Below are 25,714 nucleotides of genomic sequence, written 5' to 3'. Positions count from 1 at the left end.
TGAGAAAACGAGGAGAAGGCGCATTATAAAGTGTGTGTGTGTGTGTGTGTGTGTGTGTGTGTGTGTGTGTGTGTGTGTGTGTGTGTGTGTGTGTGTGTGTGTGTGTGTGTGTGTGTGTGTGTGTGTGTGTGTGTGTGTGTGTGTGTGTGTGTGTGTGTGTGTGTGTGTGTGTGTGTGTGTGTGTGTGTGTGTGTGTGTGTGTGTGTGTGTGTGTGTGTGTGTGTGTGTGTGTGTGTGTGGTGTGTGTGTGTGTGTGTGTGTGTGTGTGTGTGTGTGTGTGTGTGTGTGTGTGTGTGTGTGTGTGTGTGTGTGTGTGTGTGTGTGTGTGTGTGTGTGTGTGTGTGTGTGTGTGTGTGTGTGTGTGTGTGTGTGTGTGTGTGTGTGTGTGTGTGTGTGTGGGTGGACCGGGGGTTGGGAACCCCTGCTCTAACCAAACCTGTTCTCAGCCTCAGTCCGTCTACTACCCTCACCTCGTGTTGCCCAGAAGAAAAGAACAGGCACCCAGGCTGTTGTGTAACCCCCGGAGAGGCAGCCAACTGTGGCTTGTTTACTGTCTCCAGTTCCCCTGGGGCCTGGAGCCTAGGCCAAAGTGAATGCATCCATTGTTGAAGTCACTCAGACTTACCCATAGTAGTGACTGGCACTCAATGGGCCCAAGCTGCAATCACACACAAAGATGGGCACACATATACACAAAATGATACAGACACACTGCAAGGGGAACCATTTGAGGAAAGATCTGCAGGCTTTCCGGTTAAGAAAACCCAAATAAAATCAATTTTAAATACAGACAAGATCTAGTTGTTTTCCTTTTATCCATCTCTCATGATTTAATAACACAGCTCTTTGTTGGTTATGATGCTGGGGCTCCATCATCCTTTTAATTTGCTTTCATTTCATTGAACTGCTGTGTAATCGCTGTGGCCCATGCCATTTAGAGAAAGGCATCTGACTGATCAGCCACCACACAGGCATTTGTGCAGGCAGCATCAATAATCCAGTTAGACCACACCGTGAAGCCCCCAGACCCCGACACAGCTTTATGAGCCCACAGGGATACGTGTGTCCAGAGTAAGTGCATATACATGAACAGCCCTTTTCTAATGCTCTATGTTTCTGATTGAAGGGCGAGGCATCCAAGCAGCAGGAGGGCCTAGCTTTATACCAAGGTGGTCCGCCTCTCCTGTCCCGCAGACAGAGTTTAGAGACACAATACCTCACTCATAGACTCCAGGTACAGTCTAACACCAACGACACTCACTCTTAATGACTATACAGTTTATACCTGATACGGACCTGTGTTCCTCCTTCAAGGTCAAATGTCTGCTTAGTAATACGTTAAGTGATATTGTTTGGACATTTATGGATTATCAGATCTGCTATGATGCAACAGTAATGAAATGGCTTGTAGCCATTGTTACCATGGTGATTACCCTGAACACAATTATCAGTCCCAATCTCTCTTCTGCCCCAAAGGCCAACGTCTTGGCTAACAGTCCTGCTAGCTGCCAACATTTCTGTCAGGACACTCGAACTTTAGAGCAACAGCTGCAGGAACACAGGTAACTCTCACTGAAAATACACTTTTATTGCTTAGATTATTTATCTATTATTTATTTGTTTTTCATTTCATTCAATACTTTCACTGCTTTTTCTCTTGTGTTCTTTTAGCTATAGTGACCTTTCACTGCTGGGACATTTTATTTGGAGTAAAAAGCCTTTGTTTGAATTGAAATGAATCCAATTTAGAAAGATTAGTTATAAGATAAAAAGAGATAAAGGATTAATCCCCATAGCGAAATGTAGGCATCAACAGGAATGAAAGTGAAACACAGGATAGGATAGGTCAGAGTTCACACGACGAAAATAAGAATAGAAAATACAGAATGTTAGAAAAAGTATACATTGAAATAACAATAGGATAAGGTTAAACTGTTTATACATGAACAGATACATGTATACATCTCTATGTGCCAGTGCAAGGTAGGTACATATTGCACAAGTCATCACACCAGGAATAAAACCAGGTGTCATAGCAACAATTAGACAGAAATTATATTTTGTTTCACATCAGTCTTTCATTTCTGCTGATTCATATTAAAAAGGGGGTTATTTGTTTATGTTTTGACTTAGTTATAGTCACAGTTTGTGGTAAACATTTTCATTATTAAAAAAAGATGTACTCATTCACGCTTTTCTTAATTTGTCTCGATGGATATAAACCAGTAGGACACTATCTCTGTGCGAAGAAGTTGCCCCAATTCTCCCATCTACTAAGCTCTGATTGGTCGATAATTTCTTCAACAATAAATGATCACGAAACAGATTAGTGATGTTGACAGCAACTTGGTGGTGTGGGACCAGGCTTATTATTATTATTATTATTATGTCCACGTATGCGAAACATGCAGAAATATCCAGTTTTTGCCAGCTGTTTGTTATTCCTCATGTGTTGATCAAAGTGATTTTCTCTAAGTGGGGTGTGCTGCCCTCCCCACAGACTGCACCAGAAGAGGATGTACCTGCAGCAGTCCCAGGGCCTGGGGCTGCCGGTCTACTTCAACCAGATGCAGATAGCTGAAGGATCCTACCCGCCAGGGGGCCCTGGCCTGGACCCAGCGGGGTCTCAGGGCCCCCCCATGTCAGCCCCCCAGCAGCAGGTCAGTCCTCATCCCTCGCCCCCCTTCAGCCACCCCCACAGCATGAGCTCGCTGATGGAGCCGGGCCAGGGCCTGGTTTATGATCCTTACATGAGCCACCTCCACTACACCCAACAGCTCCCCCCTGGAGCCCACCTCTACCACCAGCTCCACCATCCCCTCCCTCACGATGCCTCTGCCAGCGGCCTGGGCTTCAGCTACCCTGCAGGCTGTGAGCAGCACGGCCTGGGGCCTTCTTTTGAGGGGCTTCACCCAGACCAGTCCCAGTACCTGCTGGACCCTGCCCTGTTGCCCCTTCATGCCTCAGGAGACGCTGAGGCCGGGGGTCTGGGGGGTCCCGGCCACACGGAGGGCCTGGGTCTGCAGGGCCTGGACAGTGAGATGATGGAGACCGTGGACTCCCAGCACGGCTTTGTACTGGTCAACTAACGCCAGCTGAAGGTTAACGGAAAGCAGTATTAAGCAAACCTTTACAGCACGAGGAGCAGAGAGAATGGAGATATAAGTGGAGGCCATATGCGTAGCAACAGGGAAGGAAAAGCGGCAATTTTTGTATGATTAATACAAACTTCATTTCCTAGTGGTGATGAATGTCAGACAACATTTTCTGCCACGCCCCCCCTAGCATACCTTCCTTTCTCCCTCTATTCCTCTGCTCCCTTCAGCTGTGAGGCAGGTGCGATATCTGGCACCATGAGAGCTTTGCCTTGCCCGTGAAGACTGCGTCGTGCAGCCGAGTGATGCCGCACATCCTGCCAGAGCGCCGCATTTCTCCTAGAAATGTTTTGGAAGTGAACTCATTTAGGGACTGACTATCAAACAACCATAAGGACAATGGCTGGCAGTGCTTTTGTATTTAAATAGGACACCACCAACAGTCGACTGATTCTATAAAGACTTCTGTGGATTTCTTTTTTTCTAAAAAACAACTGAACAACAGAAAATAGCCCTCATTTATCACGGTACCACGAATATTGCCGCAAATTCAAGTGGTTTTTTTCTCCATTTTATACAAATGATTTTACAAACTAATGTGAGTGCAAGGCTAATGCCATGGCCGTATTCAAGCTTTCAACACTAACGTATACATTACTACTCCTAACAATCATCAGGTAACTCTTTTGTCATTTGCTTAAACAAATACCTTAATCATGCAGATAGAAGCATCAGGTTGGCACCATGTTAAGCTTTTGCTATAAACAGCGCTAACTTCTGAAACTAGTGAGTGAAAATAATAGATACCGCACAATTCTGTTGCCTCAGACTTTGTGTAGGCGTCGGACATAAATAATATTTGTTGGTTTTCTTTGTGTTTTTATAAATTGTAACTACTGATCCTGAGTTATTTCCTACACTACTGAACTGCTTTTCCCCCCACCTGTACATTAAATTGCGCACGCCTGCCAGGTCTCATGGGAAGGAAATGGCCACACGGTGCATACAGCAGTTGAATTGTGGGTAATGCGTTTGCCTGATAAATGAGGGCTGATGTAATTAACATGTTTGGTTGAGAAGTAGCGTTGTTTTAGACAGTCGATATTATTCTATTTTTGTGGCAATACTGAAGCAATATTAATCCTTAATGTTGAGGGATTATGAATGGAAGCCTCACCTGTACAGCCAACGCTGATTGGTTCCTGGGACCTCCGAGTCATCAGCAGTGACATCACTTGAGCCGATGATGTAACCAGGAGATAATCCCCCCCCACACTCTCCCCTCAACCTGGAAGTGGAGGGAGGTGTGTGTGTGTGTGTGTGTGTGTGTGTGTGTGTGTGTGTGTGTGTGTGTGTGTGTGTGTGTGTGTGTGTGTGTGTGTGGTGTGTGTGTGTGTGTGTGTGTGTGTGTGTGTGTGTGTGTGGTGTGTGTGTGTGTGTGTGTGTGTGTGTGTGGTGTGTGTGTGTGTGTGTGTGTGTGTGTGTGTGTGTGTGTGTGTGTGTGTGTGTGTGTGTGTGTGTGTGTGTGTGTGTGTGTGTGTGTGTGTGTGTGTGTGTGTGTGTGTGTGTGTGTGTGTGTGTGTGTGTTTGCACAATTCTTCAGATGTTCTGCCTCATCACATCATTTCTTGGAAAAAGACAAACACTGTATTTACGTCTCCGTTTACAAACAACACAAACTGTGCTTTTCCACTCAGTGCACAGTCATAGCTTTTAGATGAATTCTGGTTTACATCCTCCATGCTCCAGTCATGCCTCTGTGGTGTTTTAACAATGAATCATGTTTATTATAATGACGCGTTGAAGATCCCCTGCATTAGATTTCATGAAAGAATGTTTTCCTCTCTGACATTGAGGCCGCTGTGAGACAAAGACCGGCCGAACATCAGTCACCTGACACTGGATTTAGACTACCGGCTCACCGCCGCTCTCTGACTGACAGCGAAACATGATGAGAGATTTTTTTTATAAAAATTTTTTACAGAACATATACTGTGTTCAATCTACTTGAAGCACACAGATGTATCTTCTCTGACAGATGAGGATTTCTTCTTAAAAACAAATGCTTTTCCTTGGAATAACAGGATAGTCAGCGTCAGAGGGTTGGGATGAGATTATTGGACCGCGACCATCTGCCAGACGGCCCGACCTTCAGCGGTTGTGGGTTAAACTGTTCAAGTGTTTTTGTCAGATTGGCCTTCAAAACACGACTGTTGCTCTCAGCCTGTAGACTAGACTACAGATAAGTGAGAGTTCACAACCAGTGTGAAGAGTTTCCCTCTGAGCCTCCAATAGTTAACAGTCTTAAATGATGGCTGTGGACCAACTGTGGTTGCAGTCCTGTGCGTGACTTAAAGGAAAAATCCACCCTAAAATGCTTTCAACACTGTCTCACAACTAATTAACCTAGCAACCAATGATCACATGTTCTGTTGACTTTGTATGTATCAATTAGGTTTATAAAATGTCAACATTAAAAAGAAAAACCCCTTGTTCTTATTTCTCAGGGCTCAAATTAACATATTCAGTTTTATCTGACCAACGAAGGAACAATATGGTAGCTAAATTACTTTATGACTACCTATATTAGCTCTACTGCATTTCTTCTTCAGTGGTGTACTTTTTAAATCCTCTCTATAATTTATTGATCCATCACATTGAGATTTAGTAAGTCACCATGTAGCCATGACATTTAAAATTCAAGAGGGCATAGATACTCATCACCCAACGACAATGGCCTTGACAGACGAGAGTGCGCTGCATTCATGCTGAAAAACAGGTCTTGTGGTTTCGTTAATAGTTCCACCCTAAAATGTACAAATACAAAATGCTCATTCGGACATACACCCATATTTAATGACAGGAATAAGCTCACACCCAGTTTGGTCATGTTAGAAACGTTGTTAGAAAGGGAAGGAACTCGAATACAACGGGGTTTACAGAACACAATACTAATACTGTCGATACATGGCAGTGTAAAAGGGTGGATTTTGCCTTAAGTGAATGTAATTGTTTGCTTTCATTTTGTCAATGGTCAGGCTAGAACAGCTACAAGATGATCTGTGGAAGTTGAACATTGGAGCACTTTGACAACAAGGGGAAGAAGAGATGTAGCCAGAGAGGAGGAGGAGGGAAAGGTTTGTTCCGCTCTGCTGTTTCCTGGCAGGTCAAACCAACCCTAATCTGTAGGAAACCCCTTTCTCGTCTCTCTCTTCCTCACCAATAATGGACACAAAACACATTTCTTTCAAAGAAAGACCAGACACAGTCAAACTTTACCTGATTGTTTATTTTAATCGAAGAAAGAGAAACATTTGTCAGTTTACGGCGAGTGATCTTTGTATAAATTAGTGGTGTAGTGAGTGTCGGTGCACCAAGGTGGATTTTGTGTTGAACGTGAAAAGTGTTCAGTGTGCCTTTTTACTTTTTCGTATTTTTAATCTGAATTAAGATTTTGAATAGCACCATTATTTCTGGTTGGACCCTTTTTCTCATTTATTTTCTCATTACTTTTTTTGTTTTTCTTCCCAAAAATAAGTAGAGCCAGGTTTTACAAAGGTACAAAACCAAAGTCCCTCAGAAGTTTCCCTGTACGACCCACCGTGTGGAGTTTTGGAGCTTCTTTTGTCTGCTTCTCTACCGTGCTTTTTTTCTTGTTGGTCAATCAGTGTACGCCATTTAAAAGTATTATAGCAATATTTCTCTAGTTGAAGAATAAAGTCATGAAGATTCTAGTGGACGTGTTTCCAAGTATCATCATTTCACCTCCAGCTGATGAAACAAAAACACCAATCTATCGATAAAAAAACTATTTTATATTTACATTCTTTGATGTTGACCATACATAAGCTAACTTGCTGTTGAGATTAAAAAAAGGTTTATTGAACATAACATTTTTGTCTGTTTTTTTTATTTGTGTGTTGGGATAATACTCAGCTGTTTGTGGTCCTCTTGGTTATTGAAGTGTTTCCTACCACACACACTCTGCTACCTTCCCCACAAAAGGACATTTTCCTGTAACTACATACTGCAGCTGTGTGATTGCACCCCAGGGTGTCATGGTGTAGGCGTGGGTTAATGACCTGGAAAAATTCACACCAAGTGCTCCACATAAACTGTTGAGTCACAGCTGAACCTGAAGTCTTTGCAACCAGAAGCTCCCGAGGCCGACAAACTATAGGAGCTGCAGTACACGACTCGTCATTTAAATATGTATTCTCTAAAGCTTGACTTTAACTGCAAACAAATATTTGTAGTGGCAGGGTTAATGTGATTACAGTCCTGCTCACAGATGGGTTATATATCTCCAGTGAAGTATACAGGAGATGACAGATGTGTAGTTCTCCGATCACAACAAAATAATCAGTTGTCAAGAGGTTAATAGATTATAAATGTTCACACGTCAGTGAATGACAGCGTACCTGGAATGAATCACGCCGAGGCAGAAGGCTCTACCCAGCTGTTCTGACGTACAGGTGAGGAGACAAAAGAGCAGAAATGAGTGTCAATCAACTCGTCATCACCATCAAGAGGAACATTCCGGTGTTTCCAGAGCTGACCTGCTGAACAATTCACAGCAGCACTTTCACAGAAGTACAAAAGTCCTTCCACCGAAACCAAAAGCAGCAAATAAGAAGAAGACATCTCAGAGACAGAGAATCAATCTTTTAAAGTGTATTTATATAGCCCAATATCACACATTTTACATTTGTCTCAGTGGACTTTAGAGTTTGTTAAGAATATGAATATGACACCCTCTGTCCTTGGACCCTCACATTGGACAAGGAAAAACTCCTATGGAACCCTTGAAGAAGCCTTGGGGAGAGCAACAAAGGACGGACTGACATGCAATATATGTGGTATGTCAATTAAAAACATAATACATTTGCAACATAGGTAGTCCAAATGCTTGAAAATGAGTGTGTCTATAATAAGAAGATTCATTCAGGTGAATTTCAACAATCCTTTGGGAGCCTTCAGGGACAAAAGCTATCAAAAACTAAACTGGCTGCTCACACCGAAAGAGCCCTTTAAAACTCCATGATGTATCTAGACTGAAACACACCTTTCATCTTAAAGGCATCTTCCAGACAACTAAGCACACGTCCCTGTTGTACAGCTAGCTGTGAGCCTCTGCACCATTTTGCAGACTTTTATACAGAGTGTTTACAGACAGGAAGAGGGACTGAATAATTAATCTCCTCTGATAAACACCGGGGGCTGAGATCTCTGGACTGACATCACCTACATGGCAACTGCCTGTCAATGTTTATCAAACTACATGAAACTCAAACACATTTTTTTCTGATAGTAAAGTGCAGCTGGAGGAGGCCTGTCCTCAGCCGAGCTCTGATTGGTTGACCTCAGCTTCACATCTGTGAAGAAGGCTGCTACTGGGAATACATTCAGAGTAGAATACTGCTGCTACAAAATGAAAGCATGCCTCTATGTTGTTTAGAGCAGAGGTGTGTCCCTGTTGTGTGGAAAGGATCATGAAGAGGGACGTTCAATCCAATCAACCCACACACAGGACAGCTAATCCACTACCAGAGTATAGCTAAAGGGAGGGGCTTCATGGAAACCAGGGTCTCATTTCTTTTCCTGGCATCAGACCATGTGCATACTGATAATCTGAAACATGGGATGGGTCACACTCATACTGATCAGATTTCAGTCAACTAAGCCTCACATTTAGCATATGTTGCTTTTAATGCAAAGTGATTTTGACACTGAACAGGGCTGCGAGACTGGCTTTAAATTAAACAAAATGGGATCAATCCATTATCCCATTTTTTTTTTAAATCTCCTTCCTGCTCAACACCACCTGCTCAAGAAAGAAACACCACCAGATAAAAGGTGAAGGGCTATTGGCACACTGCCATTCTATATTTGATAAGTTTACAACCTTGTAGAAAATGTTCCTTTCAGACAGCAGCGATTTCCATAGAAGTATAGTTAGCCTATTTATAGTCGGTCTATGTATTCCGTGGCATTGTCTGCCATTGAGACCTTCAGTCTGTCAGAGACACTCTTAGGGGAAGAGACAGCCGTAATCTTCTTTTTCTTCAATAAAATATCAGAATATCCGAGTCCTATTCACTCATCAGGCCAAAGTATAGTGTAATGACATCAATGGTTGCTATGACAACAGGAGGAGGGTGAATGACAACAACAGCACTGTTCAGGATTAGAGCTGCACAGAAAATTAATTAATTAATGTAAAAAGAAAAAAAGGCTTGGAGACAAACACATAAACTCTCAGTGAAGAAGGAAACGCACTGCAATGCGATGCACAAAAACATTAAAAAAAACGCTCTGCTTGGCCTGTTTTCTTATATAAATTCAGGTGTTCCTTGAAGGTCGTACAGCAGTCATAAACGTGCGTCCCCCATTACTCAGCTTCAGTCCTGAGTCTCTGAACACATGCAGCCGGCAGATGGACAGAGTCTGAAATCCCAGTACAGATGACCCAGAAGTGCCTGAAAAAAACCCTCCTTCAGGCTCGAGGCTAGATGTTACAGCCGAGCCAAGAGTCACACGCTCTTTCTTGAGCTATCCTTGGTCTGATATTATCTGGAGTCGTACAGTTGTGCGGTTTATAAACCCCTGCTGCATCGCTGAAGGATGACAGAATAAAGAGAGCGGGGAGCGACAAGTGACAAGGTGACTTAAGGAAAATGTGTCTGCCAGCGCTCTGCTTACCCCTGATGTTTGTCATTTGTCACAGTGAGAGCATCTGACCTCACTGTGTGTGTGTGTGTGTGTGTGTGTGTGTGTGTGTGTGTGTGTGTGTGTGTGTGCACGCGCGCGCGCGCACCACGCTTTGGGGGCTTTGCTTGACTCCTTTCATTATATGACACAGTCCTGGGAGGCAGCTGCATTGACGTCAGGGCTCTCAGCGCTGTCAAGGGCTCTGAGCGGCTGCTGAAAATCCCCCCCAAATAACGGGAAGGAAATAGAAAGAAATAGGTTGCTGCTGTTTCATTACGGCTTTGTGAACCCAAGTAGATTTAGGCGGGTGGGGGGGCGGATTAGCCCTCGCCCTCAACTAATCGTGTTTTAATGAAGATTTACAGTTGAAGGAAAAATTACAGTAAAACATCTTCGTTATATTTTTCTTGTGAAAAAGTGAAAAGTATGTTTTGGTTATGTGTCTCTGAGGTCAACCATCCATCCTCCTCCTACCTCATGTACGGCAATGGCTCTCAAGGTGGTCTCGCTGTAGCAGAATGTGCTGACACAGCAGCTGCCCCTCCACCTGTGAATTACATGTATATTGCAGAATAAGTGCTTAATGTGCGCTGGTGCTGAGGTTTATACAGTCAAAGGGCTGGGAGGACACATGGCTCCAAGGAGGGCTGACGGGATTTGAGGAGATAAAAAAAAAGTAAGGTTCTCATAAAGATCTCTGTCATGTGATTTATTACCTTTATCTTCTATTAATTACACATTTGGAATTAACGGAACAATGTCTGCTGCAGGTAGTAGTGCGTACACACCCAACTTCACATGTTTGAGAAGTACAAATCTTTCTCAGCCCAGCCCTTATTTCACGGCGCTCCTCTCCCAAGCAGTAGTCGGGGTGAGGGGCCTGAGGGCAGGAGTCAGCTGCAGACCCTGCCCCGCAGGGTCCCTGCGGCCTGAAACAGACCTACGCTTTCATCTCCACAGCAGACGCCCACTCAGTCAGAGCTGACCAAATAACAGACCAGAAACGTGCAATTAATCCCACATTTTCTTGCGTCATTCACGGACTCAGAAGCTATACTCCTCACTTTGAAGGGATATGTTACAAAGCCAACAGAGTACTTACCACTCTGGAACTTCAAGTTTTACATCACAAAAGGCAGAGGAGATAATTAGTGTTTTGGAAAGCACATCACAAATGCAGGTATAGAGAAATGTCTGCAGGAGAACGGTGACTTGGTATTTCACAGGAAGGAAATGACAACCAAACTATATTTTTCTATTTCAGATTAAATATTTGGAGTCAACTAATAATAAAATAGCAGACTACATCAGTTTGTTTGGGTTACTTTATTCAGATCAAGATACAGTAGTACAGCATCCTAATGTGGTGAAAATGTAAAGTAAAAATAAAAGCAGTCTTCGTGATACAGGACAATCAACAATCAGGGTTTATTCAAGAACAGAATGGGGGGGGGGGGGGGGGGTAGAAGGGAACAGCGGGAGTAGTTCAGGGAAAAACAAAAGTTTATTTTATCAGCGCAGACAACACATTTATTCAACCCGCCCATAACCACCCCAGCCCCCACCCCATAATAAAACATTATGCACCCTTACGTACACATTCTCCTGTCTCCCGTGACTCGTTCTTTGAAAGCACACACTTGTTCTCCATCCTGCAGATACTTCATGGCAGGAATCCTTGGGTGGGCCTTTGTTTGTTGACCCTATGCTTTTACAATCTCATGTAGAGTGGAGGACTTGGCATGGATTTAAGGGGGGGGGCGGGGGGCTCCATCACACGAACGTCCACGTAATAAAGTGTCCCTTACAGAGAAAGAACACTTGTCTTTTTACAGAACAGGAGAAAACGGTTTACCCAGGCAGACTCAATAAAACACCACAGTTTATCAAAGTAATTGGCACAAAGATTAAGAGCAATGCCGAGAACATATTGCAGAAAATCCCAACTACTTCCTACCCTAGTACATCAGCATCACTGAGGAATTGTAAAAGGGATAATTACCAGCAACACTTTGCTAAGATGGTCCCCATTACGGTGGGCCGGGGTAATTCATTGTCTGGCCGTACATTGGAAGTACATCTATTATTGAGAGTTCATCAGATTTCCTGCAGTAATGGACACCCTATTAATACTTTTGTCAGAGCTTATTACAGAACAACCCTGTGAAGCATTGAGGAGACACAGGTTTGTTCTGGTGGGAAAAAAAGAGAGCTTAGTAGACCGGCACAGACTTTTACATTTCTTCTGCAGAGGGCCACAGGAGTGTCTCAGGGAAGAGCGAGCGCTATCAAAGGCCTGACTTGGGTGGAAGCGTAGCAAAATAAACAGCTTGCTGCACCATCTGCTGCTCAAAGTGTGTGTCTAGCATTGTGAGAAAAGCACAGCAGCACAGAGAACTAGCATAGCGCTAGGTAGCGAAAACAGACACTTGGTAAGATGTGGTGGAGGTACGACAGCGGGCGAGGAATGTGTGAGGGGGGGGGGGTCTGGTTAGCGATGTCTTGCTAGTACAGTAGCGCATTCGTCAGCATGCACCACTTAATGCAATTTATTTGACACTCTGCCTTTGTTAAAGCACCCATCTACAGCAAAGCAGAAGGTTAAGAAAGAAGCCTGCGCTATGCGTTGACATGGTCTACTAATGACAGTAAACAAAAGAAAAAGAATAAAACAATTGTTAACAGCTTTCTCTATACATTTACCAGTTGTTCCTGAACATCAATAAATATATCGTAAAAGTGTTGTTGCCTTGTTGTCTTGGGAGTTTGTCTGGTTTAGCCATGGTGGGGTGGTTATGCTAGGACCAGAACTGTTGAAGCGAGAGAACGAGAATAAGATTTCTTGCTACTTAATATAATGTAAATTCCATATACATTTATATTGATAGCAGAGAGAAAGGCTTACCGCTGATGGCCTCCTGGGCAAAGTACTTGACATCCATGTCTGTGTCCGTGGCCAGCTTCTCCAGCACCGGCTTCACTTCTGTTTGAAGGGCACTGCGGGACAGAGAGGGGGGGAGTGTCAGACCAACTGTCCTTCTGGTTCTTGTGTCGAGTGAGATGATCCATTAAAAAGCGCCCGATGCCGAAATCACATACCTGCTATCGATGACGGGGCCGATCTTCTGGAGGGATTTGGCCACGTTGAAGCGCACGTTGGCCACCTGGTCGGTGGACATCTTCAGGACCACCGGCAGCATCTGCTTCGTGGTGATGTCCTGACCGCATGCCTCCGACAGAGCCTGGGACACAGCATACAGAGGGTCACTCAGTGAACATTGGCATATCATGAATCAGTCCAATATAGCTTTCGCAGCTCATAGACAGTAGCAGCTGAGACTCACGTTGATGCAGAACAGAGTGGTCATCCTGTGCAGGTAGTTGGGGTCGTTGGCCATGCCCAGCACTTTGGGCACGATGGTGTTCTGAGCCCACTCGGCTCCAAACTTCTCCACCAGCTTCATGAGGTTACAGGTGGCTGCCTCCCGGATGGCGTACACTGGAACATAAGAGTGACAACAATCTGCGTTAACGGTGTGCTCGAGTTGATCTTTTTCCAAGTCTCCATGGCAGAGAGGACCTCACATCGCTCACTTCCTGTCTGCTTAAAGACACCTGGATTCGCTTCATAAAACTGTGGAAATCACTGCCGTTTTCTTTACTTCTCATGCAGATTAACATCTCGTTTGTTACATAGATATAAAAGTATTTAAACTCATAGCTCTGCTTTTACTGGCTCGCTGCTACTTCTGCCTTTCCCCAACACTGTGAGCAGACCGATGGATTGTTTTAAGTGGATGATTTTTCCAGACATTGTGTAAAAATTACGTTTCAAGCATTTTGATCCATATAAGCGGATTATCCCTATATGTGCTTTCCTATGTATTAATCTACTCTTTGTATGCTTTACAGATCATAGAGGACTCAGAGTCATATCCTTTAGGCTTAAACAAATATATACATTGACAGTTTGCATAGACTGTACAATATTCCTATGATGAAAAGTCTGACAAATCTAAAAAGACCTTACTCAGTATACTGGGTCAAAACTGAGAAGTCACTAAGACGAAAGAGCAGACAGAAATCACGATTATATTGACATAAATACATAAAGTGAGGGAAGGTTATGTCCTTCACTGAAGAGCTTATGTAAGGGTGTCACAGCCCTAACCCCAGCTGAAGACCCCCACACCCCCATCCCCCCACACACACACACTTACTTCCAATGATGTAACCCAGATGGCCCTTTGTCCTCAATAGTGAGCGTGTGTGTCTCTCTAATTGGAGCTTGGTGTGCAGAGGACACTATATACTCGGAGTGAACATTCATGCAAAAGACAGTGCTCCAGGTTCTCAGGTGGAACAGGGTCAGGTCCAACAGACCCGTTCAGACTGCAGAGAAGAGCCCAGGATAAAGCAGCTCAGTTATGAACTCACTCAGAGGGACCCAACTGGGATCCATAACTCCACTAAACACACCTTCATAAGAGGACAGCCGTCTGCCAAGTGGACGGGCTCAGGTGACTAAGAGCACTGATGCTCTTTAGGCAGGACAGGCAAATCATTGATAGTCAAATTGAACAGTCTTGAATTGGAGCACCAGGCCGCTGCAGAGTACCGAGGGCAAAGACAAATGAAAGGATCCCAACAGGAAAATAAAGGAGCAGCTGCTTTGGGAATCCTTCTCCAGGAGGTCGGTTTGGGGATGCTTCAGAGGTTATTGTGCTTTGAGAACATAAAGGAAATCAAATGGAAAATACTTGGACGTATTTGTAATTGACCGAACAAATTATTGCCATAAAAGTCGCTTATGCAAGCAGCCCAGTTTATGCAACCATTTTGTGCCAAAAAGAAAGAGGGTTTGTGTACTTTGTTATATCTGAAAAAGATAGCCTATAATGTCTTACAACCAAAGTGCCTTACCGTGATCAATCAGCCAGGCCATACAAAGGGTGTTGAGCTTCTCATCAAAGAATTCCACTCCCTGAGAAAACACAGTGGAGTTAGAGCACTTCCTGGATGTCAGTCTGTTGTCTGCACATTGCTAAAAGCTCTGCTTCTACACATGGAAGTAGTTGAGAAAGACCGTTAAAAACACATTCACTAAACGGTCTCATCTGTGCTCCTAGACGCCATGACTCACCAGCTGTCCTGCCAACAGGGGCATGTACTCAATGATGGCGAGGCGGACCCTCCACTTGGCGTCCTCTGCCAGCTCCACGATGGCCGGCAGCAGAGACTGGGAGAGCTGACGGATGCCGATCACCTCGTTCACACAGTCCAGGTTGGAGATGATGTTGAGGCGCACCTCGGGGCACTGTGGCACACACGCATTAATCACAGCAAAGTATTTAGGTAAAAAAATAAACTGTCTGCTGTCCAAGTAGATTTACTCAAGATGATTGGTTTAAAATGATGGTTATTACAATCCTTATACTACAGGTAATAGAGTAATGTCTTGTACCATGGGCCCTGCGCTTCCTTAGAAACTTCACTTTTCTTCAAATCATCCACTTTTGACTATGGAACTACTCCAATCATTGGAGGGACATTTGCTATCTGAGCGTTTACACCCCCTACTGCAACCAATATTTCAATCTCAAACCGGTTATCTAAATTAATCAGTGTTTGAGCTTAATATGAACAACTCACACTGTTCTACTCACGAAGCCACTTGACTCTTTATCAACAAACTAGACTTCCAAGAAGTTTCATCTAGAAATATGAACCCAGGTTTCTATAAAAGATCCTTAAAAGGACATCTGCTTTAGTTCAAGTTTGAACATGTTAACAACTGGAATAGCTTAACAAAACAATTGATATTCCTAAAACAGAAGCCCTAAAGTGCACAATGATTTGAAATACTCAGTCAGGGTTGTTAGAGTGGGAACTGAGAAGTAGCCAAGAAGGCACGGTAAGAATTAAAATAATTGAGCTTTTAAATGAACAGCACATCTGCAAATGTCTCCATCTTGCTCTCTTTAAGCTGTCCTCAGCACGTTGAATTATCGAAACGTGCAAGTCAAAGCTGTCAGTCCGGACATACATCTAATTAGACACTCTTAGTGTTGCGTTGGAGCTGTGAGGAAATGGGGCCATCTATAAAAATAGGACTAAAGCAGGCAGAGAAAGGACTGACAGCCTCCAGCCTCCCTAAACATGGATATACATTTGTGTCCAACCTGCCAAACTCTTACCATATCTCAATATGTAAATGCATGTCGTGGAAATGTATTCATAGGACAAGATGTGACCGAGCCATTGTTGTTCTAGATGAACCTGTTACGTCAGCTGATGAATGTTCTTCTCCTAAAACCCAGCCCATTGTAACTTCATGCAGACTAACTAAATCAACTGCTCCAGAAACATATCACTCAAATAGTGACAACATATCTGAAATGCAAAGCAGACGGGCTCAGGAAAGGATGCATCAGATGACTCTTCAAAACTAATTGTATATGCTACATGGTCAGCTGGGGAAAAAGCCTCTGATTAAATGTACTACTTACTTAAAAAGGTAAATACAATTAAAATGTATCTCGCAAAGACGTATCTAGTTGCAGGGTGTCCAGCTTTTCATTATGCTTCCCTCTAGACACAACAATTCAATCTTCTAATTGTAAAGTCGCAGTCTGGCTGCCAACTAGGGCTGCACGATGTAAAAGAAAAAAAAAAAAAATTTCTGACAAATATTGCGATTGCGATATTTGTTTTTAAGCGACCCAACGGAAGTTTCTTGTAAAATGTGGCCATAACTCCGGCTAGGAAGGTCGTATCAACGTACTCCCGTCTCTAGCACCCCCGCAGCCCGAGCTACGAGTGAAAGAACTAAACTTACATGAAACTTCCGTTGGGTTGCTTTAAAGTCAAGCTCCAGTTTAAGATTCACCCTGTAATAGAAACATGTGATGGAGCATTACTAACCTGACTCAGATGGTTGGTTTCACCAAACCATCTAAAGCTCCATTGGAAGCCATTTGGAAAGGGCAGGCACTTTCAAAAGCACTTGGCAGGTGATTGGATCAATCTGTCTATCACTTCTGATTGATTAACAATGGCTGGTACATGTGGAGCACAGCACTTCTGATTGGTGTGGATGACTGACACACAATAATCATATAAAAAAATAGTTACAAAAAAAAAATAGTAAGAAATAAAAACAAAATGTTAAAAAAAATCGCAGGCTTTGCAATTTGATAATCGCATCATTTCAAATCGCAATTTCGATTTAAAATCGATTAATCGTTCAGCCCTACTGCCAACACAATGACTCACCCTCCCACTCAGCCAGGTACATGTGGTGGCTACACCTAAGGCTCTATACTGACTCAGAAGGATCACTACCATCCAAAAAAGTTGGACAAACTCGGAGCTTCACATTAAGTGTTAGCTGTGAATGTTACCCAACCAATCACTGCCTGGCGTGAACAAGATGTAAGAGCAGGGTATATGCAGGAATCCTGAAGGCAAATGTAATACCTTTTTAGACCTTTTTTAAGACCATTTCCATACATTTCAAGACCTCTTCGCCACTTGGAGCTTTAACCGGTTACATTGGCGACACTTTACAGTATTGATTGTCCTTCCTCCTTATCTTCCAACCATTTGGACGCAAACTTGCATTTCCCCATAACGACGTTGTTTAACAACCGGCGTAAACGGACCTTCGCGCGCTATCAGGCAGTGAGCGTGCGATGTCTTGTTCAGATGACGTCAGATCCAACGGGATTCCATAAATAAACTACACAGAATCACACTACACACCTACGCAATGATTACATTCAGGCACACTGTAGAATAGGGCTGTGCAATTAATCGTATTTTAATCGCGATTACGATTATGGCTTGCGACGATTATGAAAACAGCATAATTGACAAAATACGACTTTGCTGGGTGCGCTTTCGCCCCTCCCTAAAAGCCCACTCGGCCACGTGGGAGTGACATGTGTTGTGAGTGTTCAGCACGAGCGAAGATGTCAGAACAAGAGCAGCAACTCGTTAAAAAGAAGGGTAAAACTATTTCCACTAAGTACTTTGCCATTACATTTCACATCGCTAAAGATATGTGCCCAGTTAGCACTGTTAGCAACCAGGGCTTTAAGCAACTTGTCAACACGTTGGACAAGCGTTACGCGATGCCGCCTCGGTATTATTTCAGCAGGTCTGCGCTGCCTGCACTATATGACAAATGCCGTGGGGAAGTTGAGAGAGATGTGGCTTCAGCTGACTACTTTGCGACCACAACGGACCTATGGTCTAGCCCTGGGGTGCCCAACCAGTCGATCGCGAGATGTGTCTAAAAATAGAACAACAATATTCTGTTTTATCGTTAATGTCCTGTAACATAATCTTCCTGTGCCAGAATAATGCACTTGAACGCATCAAAGCTTTGTGATTGGCCGGCGTCACCCCATGTGTCGGGGCGTGGCTGAGGGTCTTCAGTCCAGGTGGCAATATTGTCACCAGACCGTGTAAACAGGCTGGTGTTTCTTGCAAAAAATCTTTAACAGATGACATGAGCAGCCCTACCAGCATTTGCCATGGTGGCCTAAAGATTTTTATTTGGTCTTAAATTGTAGTTCAACATTTATTTCCTGTTACTTCTGGACCATGACGGTTGGCCAGCCTTCAACGTTTAACTGAGTGGAATATGTTGAATATGTTTTACCAAAATGTTGGCTATATGTTAAAGAGTTTTCAGTAGGTTGTGACAGTGCACTGCATCATATTTGATTTAATTTATTTTGGTCTAATTTATTTTTATTTATCCTATTAATAATATATGTTTAGTATGGTTTTGGAAGTGCGCTCCAATATATTTGTTGATCTTGTTTATTGGTAAAATATTATTTGTTTTAAAGTTCAATAAATGGTCAATGAATAATCGTCAAAATAATCGTGATATCAATTATTGACCCAAATAATCGTGATTATGATTTTTGCCATAATCGCACAGCCCTACTGTAGAATACAACTTCTTTGGACAATTTATATACTTATTGAACACAAGCTACAAAATGTAATAACTTGGAAAATGCCGTTTGATACTTTTTAATCGCTTTAATTTTAGCTAAATTGATTTATCAACTTCCCCGCGGACACCCTGAAGAGACATGGAGGCCTACTATTACAAGTGTGCGTTTGGTTTACCTCGTCCTTGAGCTGAGCCAGGAACAGAGGTAGTAAGTGCTCGATTGTGTTGTCCTTGCCCAGGATGGTGGAGAGGCCCATGATGACGGAGGCCAGGGCCGACTTCACATGCTGGTTGGTGTCTGAGACCAGTTCCTGTTCAGAGACACAGAGGGGACAGAGGTCAGCACAAACAAATGGTTAAGACACAAAGTACGTAAACAAACATCCAGAACACTGTTATTGGTTATAATCACAACACACTGCTGAGAAGGAGGCTATAATCCACTTGTGTGTAAATATGCAGCAAAGCGGGAGCAGTGATACTAGCGCAGACAAACAGTTCAGTGCTGAAGGTGGAAACACTTACAGTACGATGAAGACAGGAATAGCATCATGTAAGTTCAAACATGTTCAGTGATTATATCAAAAACAATGTAAGATTTTATTAAAAGAAATATGCAGTATGCACTATAGATTTATAGGACCTTTTATTTGTACAGCTTTCTAAAGGTTGTGTGTCAGTCTGTTGCCGCCTGTACTACTTAGTTCCACTGTTGATATGTTAAGAGGATAAACAAAATGACCCTATGTGACACCGTCTACCTATAACAAACAAGTCTGTAAATCCAAAAATGTTACCGAATGTTAACCCATGACACTTCTTTAAGTAAATACAAAAGCTTGCAATGATAAGAATGTTCAATAAGAGACACCACCACTGAACTTATTGTGGAAGAAAAAACAACAGTGCCACCTGCTGTTCAAAATCTGACACAGACACTGACACAGACAGTGTTTTTACTGTCTTGTGCTACATACAAGTGCCAACATTTTATAGCTAGGGTTATCTTGGAGGGCATCTTTGGGTGTTTCAGTGTCTGCGGTCTCTACAGGTGGTAGTGAGCCATCAGAGCATCAAAGCAAAGGCACAGGTCATCACTGAAGAGCAGCACAAATATTTATAATCCTAGAAATGTGCCCATATTCCATTTCATCCAATATCTTGTTAAAAGATTTCAGTTAAATACGTGATACTTATTTTTTTAGTCATACTGATATTTTATTTTACTGCTAAATCTGGACATCTTGGGCATTTAAGTCTAGTTGGGAAAAAACTGCTTGTAAACAAAGCCAAGTTTTACAATTTTTACACAATTGTTCTTATATCCGAATGAATGGTATATGTAATATTGTTTAACTGTGTTTGTATCATCATTTTGAAAACCTGTTGGACTCATATCAGCTATTACGTTACTAAATTATCAGTGACAATGGACAACATAAAAAAAGAAAAAAGAATAGCCAAATTGTAAAACAAAAACCAGTTTTCTTGAGCGGATGTTACACCCCCACATGTCTACAGAAACCCTTTGGGGAACACTATCAAGAGACACGCCTCCAGTCCTCTTCCATGCTTAATAGAGAAGAGTTTTTGTTAACCTGAGATGAAGCAGCAAAAAACTGTCAACATTTTATTTTACCTTGACACAGGGCAGAATGTGAGTCATGATGATTTGCTCACGGCTGTCCTCTGGGAGGTTCTCACAGAACTCTATCAAAGGAAAAGGAAACCGTCAATAAAATATGAAACGGACAGGACAAGAAGCTAAAGCCAGTTAATTTTAACCCTTCAATTCATGCAATTTTCAGAAGTATTTTTCTGGCATTCAGGCTTTATTTGCTGACCTTTGACTTTGTTTGCTGCAGCAGCGCGGACCTCAGCTTCACAATCCTTCAGAAGGTTCTGGAAGGCCGGCACCAGATCGTTCTTGGTGATCTCTGGTCCCACTGCTTTCTGGAGCTACATTTGGAGAGAATCAACACGAGTCAGTATCTAAATAAGCATGAGGTGAACATTTCAATTCAAAAGGTCAGGAAAAAAACAGACTGCATTCTGTCTTTACAACCCCTCAAAGCACATAAACAATAAAGTCTCCATTCATAAAAAAATCATATCAAAAGGTGCCACACATCCAATCGGGAGCAATTTGGGGTTAACCATCTTGCCCAAGTCAGGTTTAATACAAACTAATGTTGAGACAATTCAATCAACACATTCACATTAAATGCTTGATGGGAACAACATTTAAAAGACATTATTTTACGACTGAACACTCATTCAGCTAAACATTCCTAATATCTTTGAAATGCCCTCTAGATCATACACGATACTTAATTGTCCTGCATCAGACATGAAAGATACAAACAAATGAAACGTAGTTCCTTAAAACTCAAGTGACTTCTGGGAAATGTGTTTTGGTCATACCAACAGTCAAATGACTGATTTAATAAATACATTTAATCTCTGTGGAATGAGTTCAGAGTGGGGTCTGTGACAGGATTTCTACAGCCTAGCATATGATTATAAAAGAAATGATTACTAACCAGAAGCCCTGATGTCAAAGAAGAAAGATTACAGCTTTAAAGACACGTTTACATATTGATTGTTGTATGATGCATGTTCTCCATTTATAAGACTAAAAATGCTTCAAAATAGGCACTGAAATTAAAGAATCTTTCAGTCTTCTTTTCTTCACTAGTAACAGAAGTTATTGTTTACTTTGACCACAGATACAGTTGTACTGACTAGAGGCAAAAGCCCACACCTAATGTGTTTCATAAGAAATATTTCTCACTAAAGTGTAAATATTTACTTCGCCCTGATCTTCGACAGCAAAATGTGCCAACACTTTCTAACATGCACCTTATTTCTTTCAGCATTTGTTTGGCACCTTTTCTTCCCACAGCCTAGTATCCCTTCTCTTTGTAATTATGTTTTTTTGATAAAGTACTTATTCCAAAAACGTGTCAGTTGTGTCCAGCTGTCTGCATCAAATAGCCCCTGATATTTGTGAGGCTGATAGTTTCCAGGTATCAGGCATTACAATACAGATTGGAGCACCCTTAGAAAGGAGGAAAGGAGTCTGCTGCTTACCTCAGAGAACTTGTCGGCAACCATGTAGCGGACCCTCCAGGATTTGTCTTCTGCAGCCTGGCGCAGGGTTGGCATCACCAGGGTCTCAAGGTCCTCCTGAGGCAGCAGAGTGGCAATGCTGACACAAGCCTCCACAGCGAGGAGCCGCACAGAGTCCTGATAAAGAGAGGCCGTGGGATCAGTTTTTGTTCATCACGCTTAACAGATGACTGCAGGAAGCAGAATACAACAGCACTTTAATTTGACATTAAGGAAACGTACCTGCTCATCAGAGGCCAGAGCAGTGAAGAGGGAAATTATGTCACTTTTTACATAGTCAAGCTCCAGGACTTTGGCAAACTCCCCCAGTTTAGATGCTGCAGCACGACGCACCATAGGAGTGTCATCTGAGCACAAGGTGCGGAAATGCCTAGAGACAACCACAAACGGAGATTACATCACTGAAAACTGACTGACCAAATCTAATTATATGCCCAAAACAATCACAAAAGGTAGGCTTTAATATTTGGTTAGAAGCCTAATTTGTAACCATAATGTACACATTTGAAATGAGAGCACTGTAAAAAGTGTTTGGTGAGAATCCACTTACTGGCGGATCTCAGCTTTGACGGTGCTGGAGACACGGGGATAACAGACGCTAAAGAGGCCGCAGGCAGATGTGCGAGAAGTGAACCAGTCACCACTGGCCAGCCGCTTGACCAAAGGCTCGAAGTGGACCTCCAGGTCAACTGGAGAGTGCTCCTGAGAGATCTTCCTCAGAGACTCCACAGCCTTGTCTCTGACTACTGTCTCCTCCACTGTAGCCAGGCTCTCCAGGGGAGGCTGTGCATTAAAAAAGAAGCATAAAAAGGTTAGAGAGGGTAAATGTTTTCAACTATTAGCAAGTACAAGACATTAAAGAGTATGTATATGTAATACATAAAGCATCAATAACACCAATAGCTTATACTCTTTAGACAATATTACAGATTTAGGTCATATATAAAAAAGGCATTGTGGGCTATGTAGAGGTGAAAACACGAGTATCGTCTACAAAAAAACTAATAAGCAAGCTTTTAAATTGATTGCTCAACTTCACTAAGCTAAAAAGTGTCATCCATTATTCCCCCGAAAAGACCAACAATCTAGGAATGCTATGACATGAAATGATTCAGCATGATATACATGTTACGTCTATTTGGCCATAGCATTAATCGAAATCCACTCTTCAGTGACTTACCAGGAGACAGTGGACATACTCTGACCCTCCCACCAACATGGTGAAATTGCCAAGCTGCTCAGCCAAGGCCAAGAGCACCTCATCTTCATCGTAGATGGTGTCTAAGAGATTATAGAAAGGAAAAACGAGAGCATATCAATTTAGGTCTGAACAAAAAAAATTAAACGAGAACTTTTGGCAGCAGCTTGGAAGGATTTAAAGTACAACACACTCAGACGTTCTCCATGTGACGACCATTTGTAAAATAACATTGAGGTCATAACCTCTGTTTGTCGAACATCAGGTGATTTGTATGGGCAAGATGATGCACTTTATTACCTGTGAGGAAAGGAAGGAGTTCAGTGCGAGTCCTCTCGACACCAAGGGCCAGAGCAATGGTGGACAGCTTCTTGATGCTGTTCAGACGAAGCTGTACATAAAAACGACAATCGTGAGTGAGGCGTTCACAATAAAGTTGAGCGCGTTTAATGAACTGTGTACATTCTTAAGCTTCACATGTACTATGCCCAGCTAGCTCAAGTATTATGACTCACAAGAAAAGTACATCAGGTAGCGTCCAATCTCAGTGACGGTTAGCGTCATCAAAACAAATAGCTAGTTAGCTAACAAACAACATTTAAACAATCTTTGATAGCTTAATGTCCATTGACAAGGACTAGCCCGACTGAATATAGTCGGCTCTACCCACTGCGGCCTTGAACGCCCGGTTGTTGTGATTGCAAACTGTAGTCATCACGGGATACGAGCATCAACGCTTGCAGCTAAACCAATGACTTGGCTAGCTTTTCTGTCACACCCATTTTGTTATCTTCACATTTCAGTTAATACAATCACCGACAATTACATTTCAACAGATTGACAATGTACGCAGTAAATGATGACAGCAAACTAGCTAGGTTAGCAAAGCTGGGTGCGCCCAGTGGATCCAATGATAGGCCCGGGACGTTAGCTTGCAGTTAGCTAGCTGCTAATCAAATGCGCGCCTGGAATACGTTAAAATGGCCCAATTTTGCAGAACAATACATATTATGATTTAAGTCAAAGCTAGTGTTTTTACCTGAACATCCTCATTTCGCAGTTCATCAATGAGAACGGCGATAGGGTAGAGAGAGTCGTCTCCATCAGCTCCTGCCATTTTGGATACTGTTTCTGAATGGCGCTGCTGTGCTACGGGGTTTCTGTTTCTGAGCTGAGCGACTGCAGGGCCTCCCTCCTCCGATACTGCGCTGCTGCTGCCTTCAAGACACCGCCGACAAAACCGCAAAGGAACAATCCTGATTTAACAAAGATCACTCAAAAATAAATGAAATAGCAAAGAACTTCCAGCCAATGAGCCAAATAAACAAGAATAATTAAGTTGATTTATTTTCTTTATCTCTGTGGGTTTGTTATATGTTTTAAAAACGACTGCAGAGAAATAGAGCATTGAGACGTATGACACATTCAAGCAGGGCCGGCCCTAGACTTTTGGGGGTCCTAAGCGAGCTTTGGCTTGGGGCCCCCCCTCACTAGCGCGTTCTCACTACACACAACACCGAACCAACTTTTGTCTTCTGCACACATATTGTATAAATAAGCATGTAAACACAGTGGACCTAACCTCCTCTAGGGGGTCCTCACCTCCTCTAAGGGGGTCCTCCAGATCAGATCAATCTGGTGCACTTTGAGAGCAACATTATGATATCTATGGATACATCTCTCAACACCCATATGAAACAGAACTGTAAACAGATTTTTTTTTATGGATATTTTACAAATCACTCCCCTTTTAAACTGTATTCTTGTGTTGTCATATAGTATTTCATAACTGTTTTTCATTTATTCTCTCTGGCTGTCCATCTCATAATGTTCACAATAATTATAATTTCATGCAAAGATCTGTCACAAAAAGAGGTTGCACATTTAAATTCAGGTGTTGTTATGGTAACATCAGTGGCCAAACAGCCACATTTACTGCTACAAATACGTTCAAACGTGCTGTCGACACCTAAAGCAGTGACAACTATGCCACCATTTCAGCTGACTTTTTCTCAGAAATACTGTCACATAACATCAATATATGTCAGTGCTAGGTTGATGCTTAGCTAAGCTAACTATGAAACACTTTAACTGACAGGACTCCGGATCAACTGTGTACTGCAAGGCAGCTTCTAGCTTCATGTCGAACAGTAAGTCAACATTTCTTTCTTTGAAATCACCAGGTAACGCTAAAAACATTACATTTAGATTCTATGACAAATTGTTTATTTAATATATCTGGCTATCTATAGCTACTTACTAACGGTTTAGCTTACCCCCGCGATTCAAAGTAACGTCAACGTAGCTGTAATTTATGCTTTGCTTACATGTTCGCAAAACTTGGAAGTTTACCGACATTTACATACCTTGTTTAACTGGCTCAAGTGGTGGCTCTGGAGTTGTTGTGTGAGCCACCACTTGAGAATTGTCTGCTTTTTTAAGAAAATGTTTTCTTATGTCCATCTTCAAAAACTCTGAGTCTGACTGACAGTTTATTTTAAACATTGTCACAGCTCACAGGATAGGTACCTGTCAGCCAATGAGACAGATGTTTATTTCCATGCAACTCTCTGGTTGGTCTGGTGTCTTGCCTCTGTTGCATTC

General features: G+C 42.6%; 2 protein-coding genes across 3 annotated transcripts in view; one reads left to right on the top strand and one right to left on the bottom strand.

Moving 5' to 3' along the window:
- Positions 1-4,460, top strand: part of sik2b (salt-inducible kinase 2b) — a 46,065-nt gene extending 41,605 nt beyond the window's left edge. Inside the window, exons 13-15 of one of the 2 annotated variants that reach the window (XM_034097446.2) lie at positions 1,127-1,234; positions 1,477-1,562; positions 2,501-4,460. In XM_034097446.2, the coding sequence (XP_033953337.1) occupies positions 1,127-1,234; positions 1,477-1,562; positions 2,501-3,089 (783 nt within the window). In that variant the 3' untranslated portion in view covers positions 3,090-4,460. Of the gene's footprint in view, positions 1-1,126; positions 1,235-1,476; positions 1,563-2,476 lie in introns of both variants that reach the window. The other variant, XM_034097445.2, reaches the window with a different exon arrangement.
- Positions 4,461-11,117: 6,657 nt separating this feature from the next.
- On the bottom strand, positions 11,118-24,293 carry ppp2r1bb (protein phosphatase 2, regulatory subunit A, beta b). Its single transcript, XM_034097126.2, has 15 exons — positions 24,150-24,293; positions 23,411-23,501; positions 23,093-23,193; positions 22,463-22,695; positions 22,135-22,282; positions 21,874-22,029; positions 20,625-20,739; positions 20,420-20,490; positions 18,957-19,091; positions 14,950-15,123; positions 14,730-14,790; positions 13,151-13,305; positions 12,906-13,048; positions 12,712-12,803; positions 11,118-12,616 (listed from the first exon to the last, which is right to left on the bottom strand). Exons 1-15 carry the CDS (start codon positions 24,225-24,227, stop codon positions 12,600-12,602), a joined length of 1,770 nt encoding a protein of 589 aa, XP_033953017.1. The 5' UTR covers positions 24,228-24,293; the 3' UTR covers positions 11,118-12,599.
- Between the last annotated feature and the right edge of the window lie 1,421 nt (positions 24,294-25,714).

This window comes from Pseudochaenichthys georgianus, chromosome 13 (genome assembly GCF_902827115.2).
Source record: "Pseudochaenichthys georgianus chromosome 13, fPseGeo1.2, whole genome shotgun sequence".
In the NCBI taxonomy this organism is placed as follows: domain Eukaryota; kingdom Metazoa; phylum Chordata; class Actinopteri; order Perciformes; family Channichthyidae; genus Pseudochaenichthys; species Pseudochaenichthys georgianus.
This window is presented reverse-complemented; position numbering and strand designations above follow the sequence as displayed.